The 20735-nt window shown below is 38.4% G+C and overlaps 1 protein-coding gene and 1 long non-coding RNA gene across 5 annotated transcripts; one reads left to right on the forward strand and one right to left on the reverse strand.

Moving 5' to 3' along the window:
- LOC116650401 (uncharacterized) lies at window positions 1–2698 on the forward strand. 2 transcript variants are annotated; one of them, XR_004303367.2, is made up of 3 exons: window positions 1–125; window positions 2185–2411; window positions 2487–2697. It is a non-coding gene; the product is annotated as an uncharacterized lncRNA (long non-coding RNA). The 2 variants fall into 2 exon arrangements; XR_004303368.2 differs by lacking the exon at window positions 1–125 and adding an exon at window positions 196–283 and having other exon boundaries at window positions 2487–2698.
- Window positions 2699–7458: 4760 nt separating this feature from the next.
- Window positions 7459–18974, reverse strand: LOC6633193 (Golgi-associated plant pathogenesis-related protein 1). 3 transcript variants are annotated; one of them, XM_002056644.4, is made up of 5 exons: window positions 18816–18973; window positions 18635–18763; window positions 18365–18576; window positions 18215–18304; window positions 17440–18157 (listed from the first exon to the last, which is right to left on the reverse strand). In XM_002056644.4, the coding sequence occupies exons 1-5, from the start codon at window positions 18864–18866 to the stop codon at window positions 18070–18072; spliced, it is 570 nt and encodes a 189-aa protein (XP_002056680.2). In that variant the 5' UTR covers window positions 18867–18973; the 3' UTR covers window positions 17440–18069. The 3 variants fall into 3 exon arrangements, with proteins under 3 accessions (XP_070063431.1, XP_015025779.1, XP_002056680.2); XM_070207330.1 differs by lacking the exons at window positions 17440–18157; window positions 18215–18304 and adding an exon at window positions 7459–7725 and having other exon boundaries at window positions 18816–18974; XM_015170293.3 differs by lacking the exons at window positions 17440–18157; window positions 18215–18304 and adding an exon at window positions 15980–16174 and having other exon boundaries at window positions 18816–18974.
- Between the last annotated feature and the right edge of the window lie 1761 nt (window positions 18975–20735).

Below are 20735 nucleotides of genomic sequence, written 5' to 3' on the forward strand. Positions count from 1 at the left end.
ATCATGATGATATTTGAAATTTCAATTCAATCTATTAGGTTTTTACTTTTTAAAGCGCAGTAGTTTATCGTCTTAACAAATTCTTGTGGACTACATAATTTATTTCTCATTAACCTAGATCTAAGGTACTTGACAAAATTATATATTTATATTTTCTGGTCAGGTTTTTAGTTCTTATTATAAATTAGTATTTTAATTAATTCGTGTGACGGCCTTTATTCCATTGGGTACTGCCGCATCATGTTGCACGCTCTGCACGTGTGTTAACCGGAAATTACATTGGGTTTGCAGCATTTTTTGCTTCTTCTTTATCCAATTTTTGGCTTTTAATTTTGACATCGCTTTCAGATTTTGTAGCTTAGTGTACATTGGCCTGCCCAAAATGCCGGCAACAGATCCCTTTGAGCTTTCAGCTTCTTTACTCAATGGACTTCCGGTGATTTTTTAATAATTTAATTTTCTACTCTCCTCGCATTTCGTTGCTCGCCCAGCTCAGCACTGGGCTCTGGCTGTGACATCCTCAGACTCAACCTTGGCCCGGTGCTTGGTCAAACGCACGCGACTGGGACCAACGCGTCGCCAGTGTCCTTTTTGCTGGGTGGAGGGGGCCAGAGCTGGCGCTCAGTGGCTCTGCTAGTGGCTGGTGTCAGCATTGAGCTTCAGCGAAGCAGAAACTTGGCATAGCAGCCGGATGCGTGGTTGGGCAGGTCCCTACAACGCGCAGCCTGTGACACAGGCCGTGGCTAAGGCTGAGGTTCAGGCTCAGGCTTTGCCGATGTCTTCAGTTTAAGTTGGCGGAAATTGTCTGTTGTTGCGATATCCTGCTGCGTTTTATAGTCGCGCTATGAATTGTTTGTATGTGTCTGTGTGTGTATGTAGGTGACTGCAGCACCCTGCGGTAGTAGTGGACTCAGATGGATTAATGACAGTCATGTCTGGCGCACACACTTTTGCCCCGCCGCCCACAGCCACAGGCACACACAACTGGCAACTGTCTCAATTTACCTTTGTCACTGGTTTCGCATCCTGCTACTCCTTAGCTACATCACCATCATTTTCATACACTTGACAAGGGTATTCACATATTGTTAGTATATATGTCAATCATAGAGGGAGAAGTCTCTGACCCATTAACGCACATATATTCTTGATCATTAGCAACAGGCAATTCGATCTTGCCATGTCTGTTTGCCTGCTTCTGTGAAGACTATTCTTTGAGTTGTAAGGTTTTCGTCATAAAACCCCTCTATTCGGTCGAAAAGTAGGCTCTTGTATGAAAAGACTTTTAAAAATGTTTTTACCAAACCCAGCGATTTAAATCAAACCAGTCTTTTACAGGATTCATCTTCATCTTTAAGGCAAAGGGTATTTAGGATTCGACGTGCCAATAATAGTCCCCCCACCCATTTTTGTTTCTCTTTTTTGTTCGTGTCTCTGCTCGCCTTTGTTTTGCACTCGCTTTGGCAAAACTTTTAATTAATTTTCATATTTTATGCAACAGTTCACCTGGCGTGGTCTGCCTTTGGTTGTTATTGTTGAAGCTGCGACCAACTGTGGCGCAACTGGACTGACAACGTTTTCAGTGTTGCGAAACTTCATAATGTGTGGCTAATTTGTTGAGCATTCCTTGATTTATGTGCGCACTAAATATGTGAATGGAATATTATAAGATATGTATGTTGTGGAAATAAATGCAAAGTTGGTTTGCTAGAAGGGATTTAAATATTATGAGTACATTAATCATGACAGTAAAAATAAAATAAATTTTCCCTACAGTTGTGGGTTTACCTTTATGTTTGTTGCACCTGGTTCATCACACTTGGCTTCACTACCGCCATGATTAACTTAATTTTATCTTTATGTTCAACGCTTAACCAAAGCTTATCAATCGCTTCTTTTGGCTTAAAGGTTTGCTTTTACAATAGGCTTACCCATAAAATTTGCAAATTTTCCACCATTAAGATTGTATTTGGGCGACAACTACATAGGAATCCTATAAGTATCAAACTGGCATATATATGTATATATATACAAATGCACTGTAAACGCAACTAGTGCACTAATGAATATTTATAATGTAGTGCATCCCTTTCATTCTTGCATCCCTGCACTTCACTCTGGTCAAAGAAACTCATTTTAATTTATTCGTTCGCACGACTTTCATTTATTTCACTTTCGACACAGAATTTCTAAGCGAGGAAAACTTTAAAAAAAGAAGGCATCCCCTACAGACAAATACACACGCGAACACGCATAGCTGTGAAAGTATTCTCCTTGGGACATACAACCATAATGGCACAACAATCAAGTGATGGAGAAAACAAGAAAACTGAGTGGAAACAACACAAATTCACTACTCAAATCATTTTGAGAATGGCAGAGACAGAAAACGGCGCAGAAACTGGAGCTTAGTAAAGATTTTTCATGAATTTTCTTCAGTTATATTTCAATTTTTACGCTTTACTATTTTCCTTTTACATTTCAAGTTCGACATGTGAAGTGCTTTTTGCCAGTTATCATGAGCTGCAGTTGGTCTATCATTCATTTTTGTCTTTGCCTGTGTGTATGTGTGCGTGTGTGTTTCAGTGTGTGTATAATGCAATTGCATGCATCAAATTTGGATGCAACAAATTTGCTGAAGCACTCGTCATTGTGCAACAAAATCACTTGATAATACAAATAATATGAGAAAAATTTTATTTTTACTTTGTTTGGAATTTACATTTATTCAACATATTTATTTAAAGTGAATAACGAGTCGCATAATTTAATTAAATTACAAACGAATTCCCATCATCTCTTCAGTTCAATATTATTTTTATACCCTGAACCCATTAAAAATGGGTATAAGGGTATATTGTATTTGTGCAACATCCAAATTTATGTAACAGGCAGAAGGAAGCATCTCCGACCCCATAAAGTATATATATTCTTGATCAGCATCAATAGCCGAGTCCATCTAGCCATGTTCGTCTGTCTGTCCGTCTCAGAACCTATAAGAGCCAGAGACTTGAATTTTAGATTTAGATGCTCCTAGTGCCTGCGCAGATCGAGTTTGTTTCCGGCAATCGATAGCTTTCGCCGTTTCCAAGCAATCGATAAGAATCGATATCGATATCCTGTTTTTTGGGCAATTTCGGTAAATAATAAGAGCTAGAGTCACCAAACTTGACATATAGCTTCTAAAATTTAGGAGGGTTCAGGATATCCCCTAGTCGAGAGCTTCCGACTAGAACCTCTTACTTGTTTTATATATTGTTTTCATTTTTTTTATTGATATCAAGAAATTTTCTTTTGAGTGCTTGCGTTTCGGGGCGTCAATATCAATTTTTGTTTAAGTATGAATGAATATGAATTTCTAACAATGTTCACAGAATGCAATTATATTGGATTAACACCCAAAAGTGTATACACACGCTCTCTTGTTTTTGATTGTTTATTGTATTTTTATTTCTTTTTCCAAGAAATTCTTGTGTCAATTATAATTTAATTAAAATATAATCCCCTCTTTGTTGCTGCGCGTGCGTGTGTTATTGTTCTTTAATTAAATGTTTATAAGAAAAGCTGTCAAATAGACGACATTTGGTATTTTAAATTGCATCTAGCATAAGTGTTGCCTAATTGATTGTAAGCCTATTCTACGCTTTCTTGAAATCTTGAGAGCTTTTGTCCGCATTTTGTTTGTGCAGTGACTAATTGTGTTTAGCATCAAGTTTTAATTAGCTGGAAGCTTTTGTAAGCTAGTCGAATTGTCAATTTTGAATGCCCCCCTTGTGCTACGTGCAATATACATTCATTTTTGTATCACATTAGCTAGTTTCATAAAGGTCTTAATGAAAAGACAAGCTGGCTTAAGTATATAGTTGACCTAAAGCTAATGAATAACTTTAAACTGATGCTTATCCAATTTTAATGGGTATCTGGTACTTTCTCCTAGTGTCATTCTTGTTTTAATAAAGTTTAAGATATTGAAGATTTTCTTATTTTATTTTCATCTCTATATATAAAACGGTTTGTCCTAACTGACTGACTAACCGACTGATTGGGGATCAACGCACAACCCAAACCGTAAGAGCTAGGAGTCTAAAATTTTCACTTTCGTTACCTTATGTGATAAAGGTGCGCGATAAGACGGGGTTTCGGGAAATTCCACCCGAATTCCACTCAAATTTATTTTCAAGAATCCATATAAAAAATCATTTGAGATCTGTTTCGCATTTTTCGCTGAATTTTCACAGAAAGTCCGATTTACCTCAAACTTTTTTTCAGAGTTCTACATAAGAACTTTTTGAATATGTGTTATGGCGATTTGGAGAATTCCATCCGTAAGTGTGGATAAATCGTGAAAAACGCTGGTATGAAACTTTTAAAATCGTTATTTAAATTCGTTTGAGAGGTGATTCCCACTTTTCCAAAAATGTATTCCTCCTTGGTGAAAATCCGTCTCAAAGATATTGTGAGTGACGTTTCGCGCTTTAATTCATTTCCAAGGATCCCTAAGAAAAATTATTTAGGACCTGTTTTACATTTTTCCTCGATAAAAAGTGCAATTTAAAGACTTTTTGGGGATGTTTTAGTTTTTTCCGATTTAATTAAAATTTATTTTTAAATCTATACATAAAAACATATTGATTACGTGTTTTAACGATTTGAGAAATTCCACCCGCAATAGTGGTAAATTGGTGGAAAAGGTTTGTATGAAAGCTGTTTATTTACCGTCCGATCAGTTTCAAAATCATTTTTAAAACTTTTTGAGAACATTTATTTAATTCGTGCCACGGGCAAGGCTACACTCGCTAGTATATATATAAATAGGAACTAACTTAATCCAATTTTCGATATCTATGAACCATTTTTATGTATTTAGGTCATTTTCAGCTAGCGGATTTTTTTATTTGAGTACTATTATTATCTGAGCTGCAGCTTGACTTATAGGCATACTATGAAATATTTTATTGTATTTCACTGCTGAGTGATAAGCTAATGCCAATGTGCTCTTCGTTAAGCGTCAAAGTAATTCCCAATCAAAAAAATCAATGTGTGTATAATTTAGACACTCTTTTTATTTTAATTTTTATATACCATTAAAAATTAAAATATATCAAAGATACATTAGAATTCCCCTTATTACGCTCTATCAAATTCATGGATTATGGCTACGAATCGTTATTTTATGTTGTCACTTTCAGTCACTCTCTGATATTGTCATTGCTTTATTTTACTATAAATATTTTTTATTATTATTATTTTACTATAAATAATACTTTGACTTTGGCTAAGCTGGTAAATCTTTATAATTTACTTTCACTTTCAGCTGGTGTCATTTGTGAGTACACATGACCTAAATAACTATTTATCTTTATAATGATTGTCAGACTGCAATATCCATGCCAGTAGAGCTCTGGGAGGGAGGTCGGTGGCAGAGTTGAAATGTTGTTGTGATTTCTGGCGCGGTTATTGTTAAGTGCTGAATAAATAAATGTAAATTTTTCAAGATTATAAATCGTATGCAGTTGTAAACAGTTTGCAGAGACACGGAAAAGCAGCTGTGGCGGGAAGTTGAAATCTGAAAACAGAGGGGAGTTGCCTGGGCTGGGCTGGGGCTGGGTAGGGATGTGCCACAGTTGCATAAAATTGCATACGGAAAACTGTAGGACCACAATTTCTGGGGCAACAGAATCGATGTTGATGTTGGGGTGGGGGTGGTGACGGCGACGGCGTCGGCGTATGCATGTGCATCCTTCGAGGACATTTTGGTTGCGAGGCACGTTTTAAAGGCTTGATTTATGCGCACTAACTTGGATTTTACAGCGCGCTCGGTACTCGTTTCATCTGGCCTGCTCCTGCAGCGGCTCTGGTCCGTTTCTGTACTCGTCTGCCATGATTTTGTTACTTTTTCCCTTTCTGTTCAGCTGGCTCTCCGGCGCTGGCAGTGAAGCTGTCAGTGTCGTATGGAAAGGATTATTTAGAGTCAGCAGCGGCTTGCAAGCGTCTCAGCGATAAGAGCGCACGACTAACGACAATGGAGGCGATGCGTCGGAGGTCCGCGACCGCTGATGACGACGAAAAGCGCTCCGATCAACGCAGCGGCTGCATTTCAGCTCCGTTGGGGAAGGGTGCTTGGTGGGGAGTTGGGACACAGGCTGCGTGGAAGCTGTGTGTCAGCTGTGCAGCTTCCACCAAAATATCAGCTACTTTACCCGCAGATAAAACTGTCGTCCTTTGTTGTGTGTGGCGGGTATAGTTTGCGGGGCGCTATCATAAAATGCGCCTTACCGAACCCAAATGCAGCAAGATTTGAGAGTCAGTTGCATTGCTTTTATACATTTTCTCTCTCTCTCTCTCTCTCTCTCTCTCTCTCTCTCTGTTTATGTGAGGCTACATTTGTGCCCAGTGTGCGACTGTTTCCGATTGCTACTCAAATGCGACTGTGTCTAGATTTTAGTAATATAAGTTAGCTATTGATTATATTTTTCTTATTAAAAAAAATTATAATCAAAATTATATTTTCTTATAAATAAAACAAATTCAAGTATAGACGGAGAAGCTAGAAAGGAAAGTTGAATAAAACTATTAAATATAATATTTTACAATTTTTATGAGCTCTGCATCCTGGAATCCAGAACAATTTGTTGTTATTTGTACCATGCTTTAATTAGGTAACTCAGCTTAGATCTTCTTTGTTAAAAATTAATAGGTAAACAAATCGCAAATATTAAGAATTCTAAATAAAAGTTAATGCATTCAAAATATGCTATGCTTACTTCAAGAAATCCCATTTCAGCAATCATTTTATAAAATCAAGGTGCAATGGGTTCAAAATATTTATTGTTTATGGATCACTCAAAGAAAAAACAAGCATATAATATTTGGAAGTCTATCAAATATTGAAAACTATAAAATATTCAGATAGACTAAGTTGTACTCATGTATATAAATATCGCAATCAACATGTTGTTTGTTTACAGGCAGGACTCGTGTAGCGCAATTCTTTTAAAGGACAAAAATATACAAACTTGATGTGGACTGGAGGCCGTGTATAAAAGCGTGTATGAAAGCGGTTGGCGGGAACGATATTTATGCATATATGGAATGCAAAAATGCTTGACCTGCGATCGAAGTTCAAACAAATATTTGCATCTGTCTTTACAAGGACCAAGGACCAAGCCTCGCGAATGGGGAGTCGAGAGGCTCAGCGTGCGCGTTCGATTTTGTGGGCTTTATGGAATCATAAAAGTAATTAATTGATATGTGTGCGTGCATGGCGTAATTGCCGGCACAGACAAATATGCCGTGTATACAGTTATACAATTTCTGAAATTTTTCAGCTTTTGCTGTTGCCGGTAATCCCTACCCCCATCCCATCCGCACAGTCACACGCAACCAACGGAACCGTAATGAAACTTAACAATTACATGCTGCAAGGCTTGAATTAAATTTTGAGTTGTGGCCGGTTTTATTGCAGATGATAATTGCTATGTAATGACATTGCCCATATCGATTGGGACATCGTTCAGATTCGCAGTGCGGTGCGGTGCGGTTCAGTTTGGTTCGGTTCGGTTCGGTTTGCTTTGGTTCTCCGCATGACAGCGCGTTGGAGAGCCATGCTTTCAGCATTCGTTACGCATTTTAATTATCCCATTGTGTGCACGTAAAGGCCGGAATGAGCATATTGAATTGTATCCGTCGTGAAATTGCAAACAAATCTCTGAATCATTAAGGCAACTGAAAGAACCCAAAAGAAAACGAAAAGTTAAGCTTAATCGAAGCGTATGCAAATTTTAAACAACTGCTGCAAGTGTGCATGTTTTTTTTTAATTTTTTTTTGTGTGAGTGTATAGGAAATTAATGAGAAATATTCAACGTTTATATGAAGTCGTGGGAAGAGCAACATTACGAACAATCAGGTGAGTCAGATATATATTTCTTTAAATTTATGTTATTTGAATATTTTCCAACCAAAAATCTATATTTTATTCATCAAAAATTAACCAAATTAAGCACAGTGTTAGTTTCAAAAATGTTCATACTTATGTGAATTAGCTTGAATATTTTGCAAATTAAAGTCTATATTTTAACTTTTAAAAGTCAACAACACAATAATTAAAGCAAGTAAAAGGTTCTAGTCGGGAGCTCCCGACTAGGGGATACCCTGAACTCTCTTCTTTCAACATCAAATGCATATATATATTTTATTTTAGAATATATGTCAAGTTTGGTGACTCTAGCTCTTATTATTTAGCAAAATTGCCCAAAAAACAGGATATCGATATTGATTTTTATCGATTGCTTGGAAACGGAGTAAGTTATCGATTATCAGAAACAAACTCGATCTGCGCGGGAACTAGGAGCATCTACATCTTAAATTCCAAGTCTCTAGCTCTTATAGGTTCTGAGATCCTTGCGTTCATACATACGGACGGACGGACATATAATTATAATTATTAAAAAAAAAATTACCTTGAATTAAGTACAAAGTGTTAGTTAAGAATTTGTATACTTCGAAGGGAAGTTGACAAGGATTGCAAAGGTTATTTAGGGCTGTATATGAAACTTTTGGTATTCACAAATATTCTGGAGACAAAAATATCGTTGTCAGCTTAAGCAATTTTACGCTGCCTTTCGTTATTCGTTCGCAGTTTAGGGAAAAACTTCTTAGAATTTTCACTGAGTTTAATATTGCACAGACTCTTTAACTTATTGCAATATTATATACATAAAATTATAAAATATATGTGTAATTTATGAGCTGAGTTTTACACCCCTCGATTTTCCTTCAACAAGTGTTGGAAAAGTTTTGTTAGTTTTCCAATCGAACTGAAAAACTTGTTATGCCTCGCACCTCACAAGTACCATAAAGTACTATAAAGTATCATAAAGTGCTATGCTGTACCCGTGTGTATATTCGACTTACGAGCATTTCCAATAAAATGCTTTTCAAAACAAAAGCAATTGGGTTGAAAAACACAAACAAAAACCTCTTTTATGCGGTTGTTTATTGTAATGTACTCGTGTGCCTCATATTACACATTGTAGATAAACAATAATTACGCACATTTAAACACACGCAAATTAACTTCAACACATTTGTATGAGTGTGTGTGTGTGTGTGGCGTGCGTGTGTGTGTATGGTCTGTTGGTGGTCATGGTAGCATCTGAATGGGAGCACGCATATCTGGCCAGTTGTTGTGGCTGTAGACTGACAGGCTTTGTGTGTGTGAGTGGTTGGGTGTGTGTGTGGGTAGGGTGGGCCATTACAGATTTATCGCAACGAAATGTAGGTGTGCACGATTTATGCACAGTTTGCTGAGAGCGACAACAGTAACGATGCCAACAAATCACTGCGCAAAACAACAACAACAATGAAGATTATATGGCATTGGCATCAAGAAGCGCAACAGCATCAGCAACTGATGCTGATGCCACTGGCAATGGCAACAATGCCGAACATGAACTCAACGTGTGTGTGTAAATGCGTATGCTTACGTGTGTGTGTGCGTGTGTGTGTGTGTATGTATGCTGATTGCCCAGCCATAATGTGCGGCTGGCCAAAAGGCAGTCAAGCCTACGACTGCATACCCATACCCACATCTGTTGTGCTCGCTGCCCGATACCGTAGCGTATCAGTTAATGTGGGTTCAGCTTCAAGCGGAAACGGAAACGCCCCACAAATCGTGGTCTAATGATCAGCTCTCATTTAATTAATTGTTGATAACAGTTTCATGCTGCATCCCACTTACTCTGTCCACCTCCCAATACGCAAATGCGTCGCACAAACTGTGGCCACCAACGGGGCTACCAAATTCAATCTCCATGATAAAGTGTTTGTGTGCTTTCACTTCCTAATCATATTGTAATTAGGTATATTATACCACCTCATGTCTAGCTCATTTGATGCTAAGTATTATATTATAGAGACCGCTTGGATTGTTTATAGATTACATTCGTTAACATATTGCATTTTGTCTTCTTATTTTGTCAAACCCTTAACTTAGTTAAAAGCGAAATATAGTACGGAATTCAAAAGCCTTGCCCTGTTTCCCTAAGAAAATTATAAGAAATTTATTTGACTCTTAACTTTCGCTTTTTTTCAGTCGTGTTGAGCTTGATTAACTTAACCTAGAGAGCAGCAAAAGCAGAAGCAGCTCTTCATATAGTCAGTTTGATATGTGGCTGAGCGTGGGTTTCACAATTTTAGGCAGCTGAGAGACCCTAGCAGAGGGCAGGCGGTAATAAGCGGGAAACTTAGTGCAGAAATGGCAACAACTTGAGTGCAACTCGTTCCACATGCACTTCAATTGCAACTTTTATAAACTGTTTCAACTCAAATTATATTTACGAGAGACCACAAAAATTGACAAGGGGCATGGCGTGGAGGCTGGCAACATTTACAGAATGTGCGAGCCAGATATGCCAAGAAGTCAGCAAATTTGTGTGGTGCGATATGAACGGCTGAGGGGTGGAAAGGGGGGGGGGGGAGCGAGGGATGTGTGGGATGGTGCATGTGGCAGGAAGCAGAGAGCCGAGTCGCGAGTCGTGAACTGCTGTGTATCGAGAGCGGCATGCGGCATGTGGCATGCGGCATGCGGCATCATTAAGCGCATCATTTTTGGTACTTAAAACTTCAGCAACGTTTCGCTGTTGCCGCTGTGGCAGTAACAACAGCTGCAACAACAAACGGTAAAGTAGACGTAATTTTTAATAGTTTTCGCAATTAAATCGTAAAATTTAACAACTTTGCGCAGTTCTTAACGAAATTGCGTTGGGCGGCGCAAGTCACCAAAATCTGACACTGATGCATTTCCGTTTGGCTGTCTCCCAACTTTGCCAGTGCAACAACCAGCCAAGCATCAGTGCAACCACCGGAACCATCTCCGTTCCATTTCCGGCTCCGGCTGCGTTCATCGTAATGTGAATATCTCTCGAAGTTTTGCTGATTTTCTTTGCGCTGTTCGTCGTTGGGACGTCAACTTTATTATTTCCGTCAAGCAAATCTTTAAATTAAATCCACTTATAAAGTATTTATGGCTGGTGCTAAATATTATCGCACGATTTCTATTGCCATTAAAATAGAAACAAAATTACGAGTTTGCCACAATTATATCACTTGCAGTCAATTATGCGGATTCTCATTTACCATTTCGCCAACGTTTCGCGATCTATTTAATGCACTTTCAGGAGTTGATGCATAGTGCTGGCAGAAATTGGGGTCCATTATCGGTTAATTTATTCGTTTACTTCGTGAAACGAGCTAAGTAGTGCTTGAAGTAACAATTCACTAAACAAAAAAACATTCGAACTACTCAACATGAAAGCAACATCTTCGAGCTAATCAGGAGACATCTATGAACAGTTGTTTGCAACTCAAACTGGTTGACCTTAAGAAATTGAGTGCTGACTTGTTCGATATAATTTTTCGAATAGCCTAAATGTGTTTTAATTTATTAATTATTTTACGTATATTATATACATATTATATTTATATTTTATTATAATAAATAAATAAACCGCATCAGAATTGAAAAGCTCTTAACTATATTCTTTAAAATAATTTGAAAAGTAAGCCCTTCGATAAATTAAAAACTAAATTTTTATTCCTTTCAATTGTATATATGGATAGTAAATATTAATCTTCGAATGTGGAACACGCAGCTGGAAAATGTGTGTCCGAAAAGAAAGAATATAACCAAAGATTGTAAATCTTATGACCGCAAATGTTTTTGCCAAGAAAAAGCGTCGACATTGGCGTCAAGCATAGCTCGCATTAAGTCATAATTTATATGCACAAGTGGAAAAAGAAGCAGGCATAGTTCAAAATTCAAATGCCCTACTAGCATAACATGGCCGCCGCAGGAAGGTGAAATTTATTGGAATTCCATCAATTCTAAAACCATGCTCTGCTCCAATTTCAAATCGGAGGCATCCAACTGTGCTGTTTGACCCGCATCGCATGGCAACGGACAGCTCTTTGTAGCTGCCGTGGGTTGCTGCAATGAAAGTGGCTATCCACTCGCACCCGCAACCGCCAGCCTTGGCCAGGCCTGCCGTGTCGTGTCCTGGCCTGGCTTGGTCAAGACCAACCGCTCATCATAAATACAAAGCAGGCAGCGCTATGTCAGTTGCCCGCTCTGACACTTTTATTGGCTCTCGTGTCGCTGAAAGGTGCTCAGCAGCGATATGCCAGCAGCAACCTGCAGCTGCTATTACGCGTCCCCACGCCCCCACGACCCCGCTCCTTTGGCAACGCACGTCTTTGTGCAAAGCAAATGAAATTGAAAATTTTTATGATGCCAACGCAGCCGGAAGAAGCTTCCAATTGAAGCGCCCCTCTAGTGGGGGCCAGCTGAGTAGTTGCTGCCGCTGCGTTTGCTTGGAATTCTGGAAATTTAAACAGCTGTATAAAGTTAGTTAACCTGCTGCTGATTAAGAAGCGCCCAACTTCTTGGCATTTACGGCATCGAGGGCTCGGCCCGTATAATTTTAATAGCCTTCAATGGGCGACACGCGCTGCTCCGGCTTCGGCTCGTGTTTTCAGCTTCAGCTTGGTTCTTTATGAGCGTTTGCTCCTTAACCAAAAACTGCAGCTTAAATATTTTGCGCAAAAACTAAAGCAGAGCCGGGCGAATTTCCACGCGCTAAAAGTAGCTGCCAAGTAACAAGCTTAACCGCAAAACTTTGAAATAAACTTTTGTTGCTTGTTGTTGTTCTTTTTATTGTTGTTGTTGTTGTTTTTGTTGTTGCTGGCAAAATAATTCAGCGTGCGCCCGCGCAAGCGGCATAACTATAACTTCCGATTCCGCTGCCAGCCAAACGGTAAAGGGACGGGGAGGGGGGGGGGGGGCGTTGACTGGTTGGAGTTACTGTTGCGGGTGCGCCATGTAATACAGTTAAATATAAATTCAAAAAATATATATAGAGTTTGTGCAACTTTTTGCTCTGCGCTGCACTTGCCCCGCTTCTTATATCTTCCATATTTTTTTTCTTTTATTTGTTACTTGTGCAATTTGCATGAGCGGCAAACACCCACGAACAACTAACAAGTCGTCCTGCTTGGTGGCAGCAACAACAACAACAATAGGAGTGGCAAGCAAACTTCCGGCTGATGAATAAGTGTCTGCGTGGCCATGTGGCTGTGGGGTGTTCCCGTGGGGCGTGACTATTGCCATAGCTGGTTGTTTGTTGTGTGTGCGTGTTTAGTTTGTTTAACTGTAAAAAAAAAACGAAGAAAATAATAATAAAAACAACTTCCTAATTGCGAAAATAAAAATCAACAACTGCCGCAACACTCGCGCAACAGCAACAGCAGCAGCTACATCAGCAACAATAACAATTAAGCTCGAACAATGGGCCACTATCGATGCATAAGTAGCTACTCATAAGACTGAAAACTCGAAACAAAGATATGGCAGCGCCAGTTGTAGTTGTGTGTGTGTGTCTCAAGCTACTAGTTTATCAGAACTAAATGCTGGGCATAACATTAGTAGCCCACATTATGCTCAAATTTGGCACTGTTAATTCAACGACGATCATGTTATGGAGCCAGTGCTGGCAGATATTTAGTTTTCTGTTAGATTTTTTATTTATTTTTATTTTAATTTACGATCTATCTTATCGATAATGAGTAAATTATGTGGTGTTGATAATTACATGAGGCTTTTTGTGTGTATTGGAAGAAAAATACAATTTTTTTTCTTTTTTGACATCCCTGGGGACTTAACCCCCCCGGATCTTCTGCCCAGGGTGCTGACTTGTAGCGCACCACACTACGCATAGTCGCTTCTATTAGATGCAGAGCTTTAAAAGAAATTCTGTTGCTTAACATGCAGCCTTATAGAAATTTGAATAAAATTATTATTTTAAATTATATAGATAGAATTTGCGCTAATATGCGAATGCATTGACCATTGTAGCACTGGGGGGTATGACATTGGCATAGCATCGCAGTCTGGCATAAATTTAACGCAGAACAACTCGGACTTCCGCTCTGACCGAGCGCCATGTTGTTATGCAGAATGTGCGGACGTTGCCGGGCCGCAATGTTGTCTATGTCTGGAATAGCGAGCGTGTGCATGTGCGTGCCAGTGTGTGTGTGTGCACAAATACGATTTAACAAAAAGTAAGTGGGCCCAGGGCTTACAGCATTGCCGGCAAGCGAACAAACAAACCAAATGAAGTTATACAAACTCTGATAGCGGCAACAGCAGCAGCAACAGCAACAACAATCACAACACCAACAGCAGCAAGTCCTGAGGCCTGAAAAAATGTCGGCTCATATTAATTTCTGCTATCTCAGTGACGGTTCACATGCGTATTGTTCTTGTAGATTTACATTGTTGTTTTTGCTGTTGCTGTTGTTGTTGCTGCAGTGCGTTCGCGTGCGCGACTCTAGCAATAAATTTGATTTGTTTAGCAATTTGTTGCATATCGCATTGCGCATACGCCCCGTGCATTCATCTAGACGAAGTCACGTCTGTTGTCGTCGTTGCTGTTGCATTTACCCTCTTCCTACCCCTTGCCATCACTTGTGCAGTTGCTTTAACGATGAATAACGTGTTTTGCATTGTTGTTCTTTTCGCTGGCAGCTGCCAACTTTATGCGACATTTTATGCACTACAACTGACAATAATTTATATTGAAATATGTCTCTACACTCACTGTCTGTCTATGTGTGTGTGTCTTAGTTGCGCATACATGACGGCTACCCAACATTTAAGCATGTTCTGCAGTCTATATATTTGTGTAAATTGTACTTTTGCCCAGAAAATCAACTTAAGTAATCCGTTAACATTTGTTTACACATGAATAATTGTGTGTTCTAAATGGAATAATATACATAAATCATAATATTTCTTTTTTTATATTAATTTTACTACTTTTGTTACATGAATGCATTTCTAATACTTATGTCTAAATGATGCATAACTCCTGGCAATTGGCAGCGCTTGCAACAAATTGTTCCATTGCGACCAACATGCACTTGTCTGCGGCCGCTTGGTGCCGCTCAATGTCTTGTTGTGTGCATTTTAATAATTAATAATAATTTAGCATGCACTTAATTTTAATTATTACTCAATTAGGTCAGAGCCATAACAATTTAAGCACCGAGCAGTGCCAGCGTTGCTCGTAATGAAGAGCGCGTGTAATTAAACAATTTTCGCTGGCCACAGGCGGGACGACAAGACGCTCCACTCGGTTATGTCGCCTGGCTTTGTAGCCTGTCATTGTCCTTGTCGCTGCTCGCTGCTCGCTGCTCGGTTCCCGCCAGCCGCGTCATTAGGGATGCTTTGTGTGCAAATTTGATTTCATAACATTTTGTCAGTGTTTCGCCTCGATTTGGCGCCTTTACGATGCACATACATTTTACGACAAAGTTGAACTTATAAATAGTTTACGAACTGGCGCACAGCTCTACCACAGCAGCCAAGATGAAGTGACGATGACGTTGACAAAGCTGATGAGCGGATGGCCATGGGGAAAAGTCCAAGTGCAGAAGGCCAGGAAAACATTTGTGTTAAATTTATAGAACATAGCCAGCGAAAGTGTATTTGTTTATTCATTTGCAAGCTTTTCATGTGTTTGAATAAAGTTGTGAAGCACATTAACTCGAATTTTATGGAGAAATTATGAGCATAGGGTGTGTATAAAAAGGTAAACTGCTTAACTATGGCAGGTGGCTTTAACTGGTTGTGAACTGTAAGCAAAATTAATCTGTACTTCTTATTCTTACTTTGGCGTGTTATTACATGCTCCTTACATCTTCATAATTTCATTTATACATATATTTCTCTTCTGACTATGAGAAGCGACTTTAACTGGTTGGGAACTGCAAATACACAGTATTGCTTTGTTATATTAAATTGCTTTGAGCCTTGCTTGGTTGGGATTGATTTTCTCATAGCATCTTCAAATCGCATTTAGTTTTTATCTTTTCGAGGCGTAATCTGTACTTAACTTTAATTGCATATAACACTCCTTACTAAAGTATCTTCAATTTATTTAACGTTCTCTGTTTGCATTTTAACCTGAGCGTATACAATTTGAATGCCATTAGGCAAAAGGCTGGCAAGGAAAAAAAAATCGAAATTCACATATCAAATATACAAAATATGTATGATAGTGTGTATGTATGCAGCACAGCTATAATGTGCATTCCAAATGTAAACTCGTGAAAAGGCTGAAATGAAAAGGCGAAGAAAAAAAAAAAATAAAACTTCATATCTGATTGAATAATAATGTGTGCTTAAGGATTTAATGTGCAGCTGGCAGCAGCTGCTGTTACGCTTTTTTTTTACTTTTTGTCTTCAGACTTCCTTGTGTCGTTCTTTTTTGCTGTAGTAAATAGCACTTGGGATACGCAAAAAAAATATGCAAAATTACAAAAACAACAAACATCGATGGGCTCAGCCTGTGCGCCCAATGGGGAATTTGCTGTTTGCCTGATGCTGATTGCCAAAAAAGTAAAGAAGGGCACGTTGAAAAGAGCTAGAGAACTACTTGTAAATAAACACACACAACGAGCACTCACGGAAACATATATATATACAATACAATACTTTGACAGGACACATTTACAAGCAAGAAGAGCAGCAGAAAAAAAAATTGAATTTTCTTATCGCACGTTTTCAAATTAACCCAAAACAGCGCCAAGAGCAGACCCACAGGGCTGCGTGTCAAGTTTATTTAAATGTACCTCCCACCCCATTTAGCTTCTCAAAACCACTCCCATTCACCCATCGGTGTCCACATTGCGTTTTGCTAGCCATCATCATTAGCAGCACATTTAGAAAGACATCCACATGTGAGATCTTTTGGCATTAAGTCGAGCCCAACAAATAAAAAGGACTCAAACAAGGGTATACGGCGTAGTCGGGTGCCACTGACTGCGAAATACCCTCTTCGGCATGCATTATATAAAAAACTTTTGCTAAAATTTGGCTTAAAAGTTCTTTTGTACAATTTTTTGTCCCAATTGCCAGCCATATAAATGTCATATTGCATGTTTGAAGCGGCGCTTAGTGAAGTTCGTAGCTTTTTGAGTTTGATACTAAACTCTTGCTATAAACGTATGGCCGATTATATCTACTGTCTACTACGGATAGACAGAAAGGAAAGTATGCTAAGTAGCATCACAGATCTAAGATTAAGAAAATTTCGCATCGAGAAATGAACGCTTGTCCATCTGACAAGGTTAGAACGAATCGATTGGTGATCAAGAATCTTCTCAAACCAGCTCCCTTTCAAAATTAAAGTCTTGCTCTTTGGGATATGAAGGATTTGCCATGGCATGTTTAAGGCCTGAAAATTTTATAGAGATCTGGCTATAAAAAGCCGGGGTAATCGGGAGTGTATTTCCCATACATAGTGCGGGGCGAAAAGCTAGCTTCATGCACAATTCTTAAAAACTTGACTACCTCCATAAGTGCAATATCTGGCTTCAAATATTTTTAACTTTTTATCGTACTTATCGTTCTCTATAACCAAATAAATAATACGTATTGTATATATTAATAGGGTGGTACGCCCTGTAATCTGAACTAGATTTGAATTTTAACGTGCGGATAAACTCGATTGGGATGCAGGTAAGTCGCACCGACTGGGGTATCAATATTCTGCCAAAACGTTTCCAGCTGGCTTATATCTTGTTTGGTATAGTTTTCCTGGTCGCTTGACCCAACAATTGGGGCGATTTGCAAATTAGTTGCACAAAATGCATGGCTTCTTCGGAATATCTGCCGCTTCTTTGCTCGTAAAGTAATATTTCCAACTACCAAAGTATTACAGAATCTTCTGGAGTTTCTATAGGATTAATTCTATATTTTTACCATATTTCTCATCTATTTGTGAACATTCTACGGCATCTTTTTTGCAAGGCATCATTCGAAATAACCGCGTTGGGAAGAATTGGTTGAAAGATGGGTTTTTATACGGCAAAACTGGCTGCTTTTTTAGACATATATACCAAGTCCACAATTTCCAGATTAACTATTCTCCTCGCATATTTGCAAAAATGTTTTTCATTCGTGGGCACAAATTCTTTGTTTTCGAGCAATTTGATTTGCCAACATTTCTCTAGGCCCATGAAAACCAAATTAAAAACACCCAAGAAAATATTATACAACATTTAAACCAGTCTGCCTTGCAGTCTGGACTGAAATTGCTGAGGGTAAATTTCGATTAAAATGAATATCTAGTCTGGCCTAGAGAAAACACTAACTTTTTCGGCCTCGGGACATTCTCCTTAAACTGACCTGCCACATTGCCAGCAGGCTTATATCTGGCGACAACGAAGTTCTTTCGTTTACCACTGGAATTGATTGTTTGTTATGCACTTGAACATTATCTGCTTAATGTTTTATATACATACCTACTCTGGCCAACGCCCATAGTTGTGCTTGACTTCCAAATTAATTGAGTAAAATGCCCAGTTATCAATGAGAATCCGGGACTTTCATATTTGTAATCCTTAATTTCATCGTACCACATTTTCACACATGTCAGTGGATTTTTTGTCGTATAACAGAGATTTTCACCATAGTCACCATTTGAGTGATCTAGGCTATCTTTTTCGACAAGCAGCTTTAATTTTTCGATCAGAATTCAATATGTCCCACTTACAATAATCGCAATTACTTACTTCAGCATACTTTTTACACTCCTCGCTTAATGTGGTATCTAGCAGGAGGCTGGGACAGCCGTGTTCAGCCCGGTATTTATTATGCTCGTGTAGAAAGTCATTTTCAAAATCTGATTTAACTGATTTATACTAAAAAGCATATTGAAAATATAAGTTCCAATAGTCTGTAGTTTGGACATACCAACAATAAAAGCACTGTCATCCACAGCGCCAAAACAATGCCAGTGCTCATGAAGTTTTATACATAGAGAATTTAAAACGTGTATTTAATTTTTTTCTTGTATTTTTTTTTTTTATGAAAAACAATATGCTTTCAAGTGTTACTTTGATGACTTCTACACACACAAAAAGTTAACGTAGTATTTAATTTAACATAAATGAGAAAGAAGGGCTTTCTTAGGCACGCCGAATACCTAATACCCTTGCAGTCCCGACCTTTTCATAATGCTCATAGTGCCTTTCTCGATCTAACAAGCACAGGGAAAATAGTTAGTGCTGTGTTTGGTCTTGATAAACACAAAAGGTTTCTAATCAAAAACCTAGTTTTCGACCGATCGTTCCTATGGCAGCTATATCATATAGAAGTCCGAACTTAACAGGATTTTGCATATATATTAGGAGCATAGTAAAACTAATAAATGCCGAGTTTGGTCAAGATATATTGATAATCGTTTCGACCGATCGTTCCTATGGCAGCTATCTAATATAGTGGTGTCATATAGCTGGTTCTGACAAATGTACTGCATGCAATAGAAAGAAGTACTTCTGCAAAGTTTTATAAAGATTGCTTTTAAACTAAGAGACTAGTTCGCATAGTAACAGACAGACGGACATGGCTGTATCGACTCGACTGTTGATACTGATGAAGAATATATATACCTTTAGGGATCGGAGATGCTTCCTTCTGCCTGTTACATTCCGATAATCGATAACTTACTTGGTTTCCAAGCAATCCATAAAAATCGATATCGATATTCTATGTTTTGGGAAATTTTGGTAAATAATAAGAGCTAGAGTCACCAAACTTGACATATAGTTTCTAAAATGGAATATATATAAGCATTTGATGTTGGATGAAGAGGGTTCATGGTATCCCCTAGTCGGGAGCTCACGACTAGAACCTCTAGTTTTTAATTTAATAACAAATTGCTGCATTAAGCTTTATATAATAACCCTAGCGGGTATAGCCCGGCCTTGCGCGTTGCACTTATTTTTTAAAATCAATGTTCTAGAATAGCTTTGATTTTGAAACTGAGCGGACAGCAAATAACCACTGTTTCGAGTGGGATTTCCCAAATCGCTGAAACCGTTATTCATTATATTCTTTTAAAGAGCTTTGAAAATAAGTTTGATGCAAATTAGACACAGCTTAAAATTCTCAAAAAATTACTTTAAAATGCACTTTCCACCGAAGGAGCTTAGATTTTGCAAAAAATGTGAAACACGTCTCAAATGATTTTTTATGTAGATCCATGCAAATGAATTTGAAGTCAAAAAGCCACCCACCAAATCTTTGACTCCCATTTCCACCAAGGAGTGGATTTTTCGAAAAGTGTGAAATACCCCTCTAATGAATTTTAACAATGATCATTGAAAATAAGCTTGAGGCCGATCCGATGGATAAAAAAAAAGTTTCATACCAACGTTTTTCGCTAATTAACCACTGTTGTGGGTGGAATTTTCCAAATTGCTGAAACACGTATTCATTAAGTTCTTATGTACCCTTTAAAAATAGGTTTGAAGCAAATCGGACACCACTTAAAACTTCGTCCAAAAAATCTTTGAATTGCATTTCTACCGAAGGTGTTTAGATTTTGCGAAAAATGTGAAATACGTCTCAAATGATTTTTCATATAGAGCTTTGCAAATGAATTTGAGCGCGAAACGTCATCCACCAAATCTTTGACCCCCATTTCCACCAAGGAGGATTTAATTTTTGGAAAGGTGTGAAACAACCCTCAAATAAGCTAAGAACTTTGAAATTGAGTTTGCGGCCGATCGGATGGTAAACAATAAAGTTTCATGCAAATGTTTTTCGCGAATTTTCCATACTTGTGGGTGGAATTTCCCGAAACCCCGTTTTAACGTGCACCTTTATCAC

This window comes from Drosophila virilis, chromosome 2 (assembly GCF_030788295.1).
Source record: "Drosophila virilis strain 15010-1051.87 chromosome 2, Dvir_AGI_RSII-ME, whole genome shotgun sequence".
In the NCBI taxonomy this organism is placed as follows: Eukaryota; Metazoa; Arthropoda; class Insecta; order Diptera; family Drosophilidae; genus Drosophila; species Drosophila virilis.

Coding starts and splice junctions, on each gene's coding strand:
- LOC6633193 (XM_002056644.4), bottom strand. CDS start 18,866: ATGAGCACTGGCATTGTTTTGGCGCTGTGGATGACAGTGCTTTTATTG. Junction 18,577..18,634: donor AGTGTAAAAAGTATGCTGAA/GTAAGTAATTGC, acceptor GAAAAATTAAAG/CTGCTTGTCGAAAAAGATAG. Junction 18,305..18,364: donor ATGGGCGTTGGCCAGAGTAG/GTATGTATATAA, acceptor AATCAATTCCAG/TGGTAAACGAAAGAACTTCG.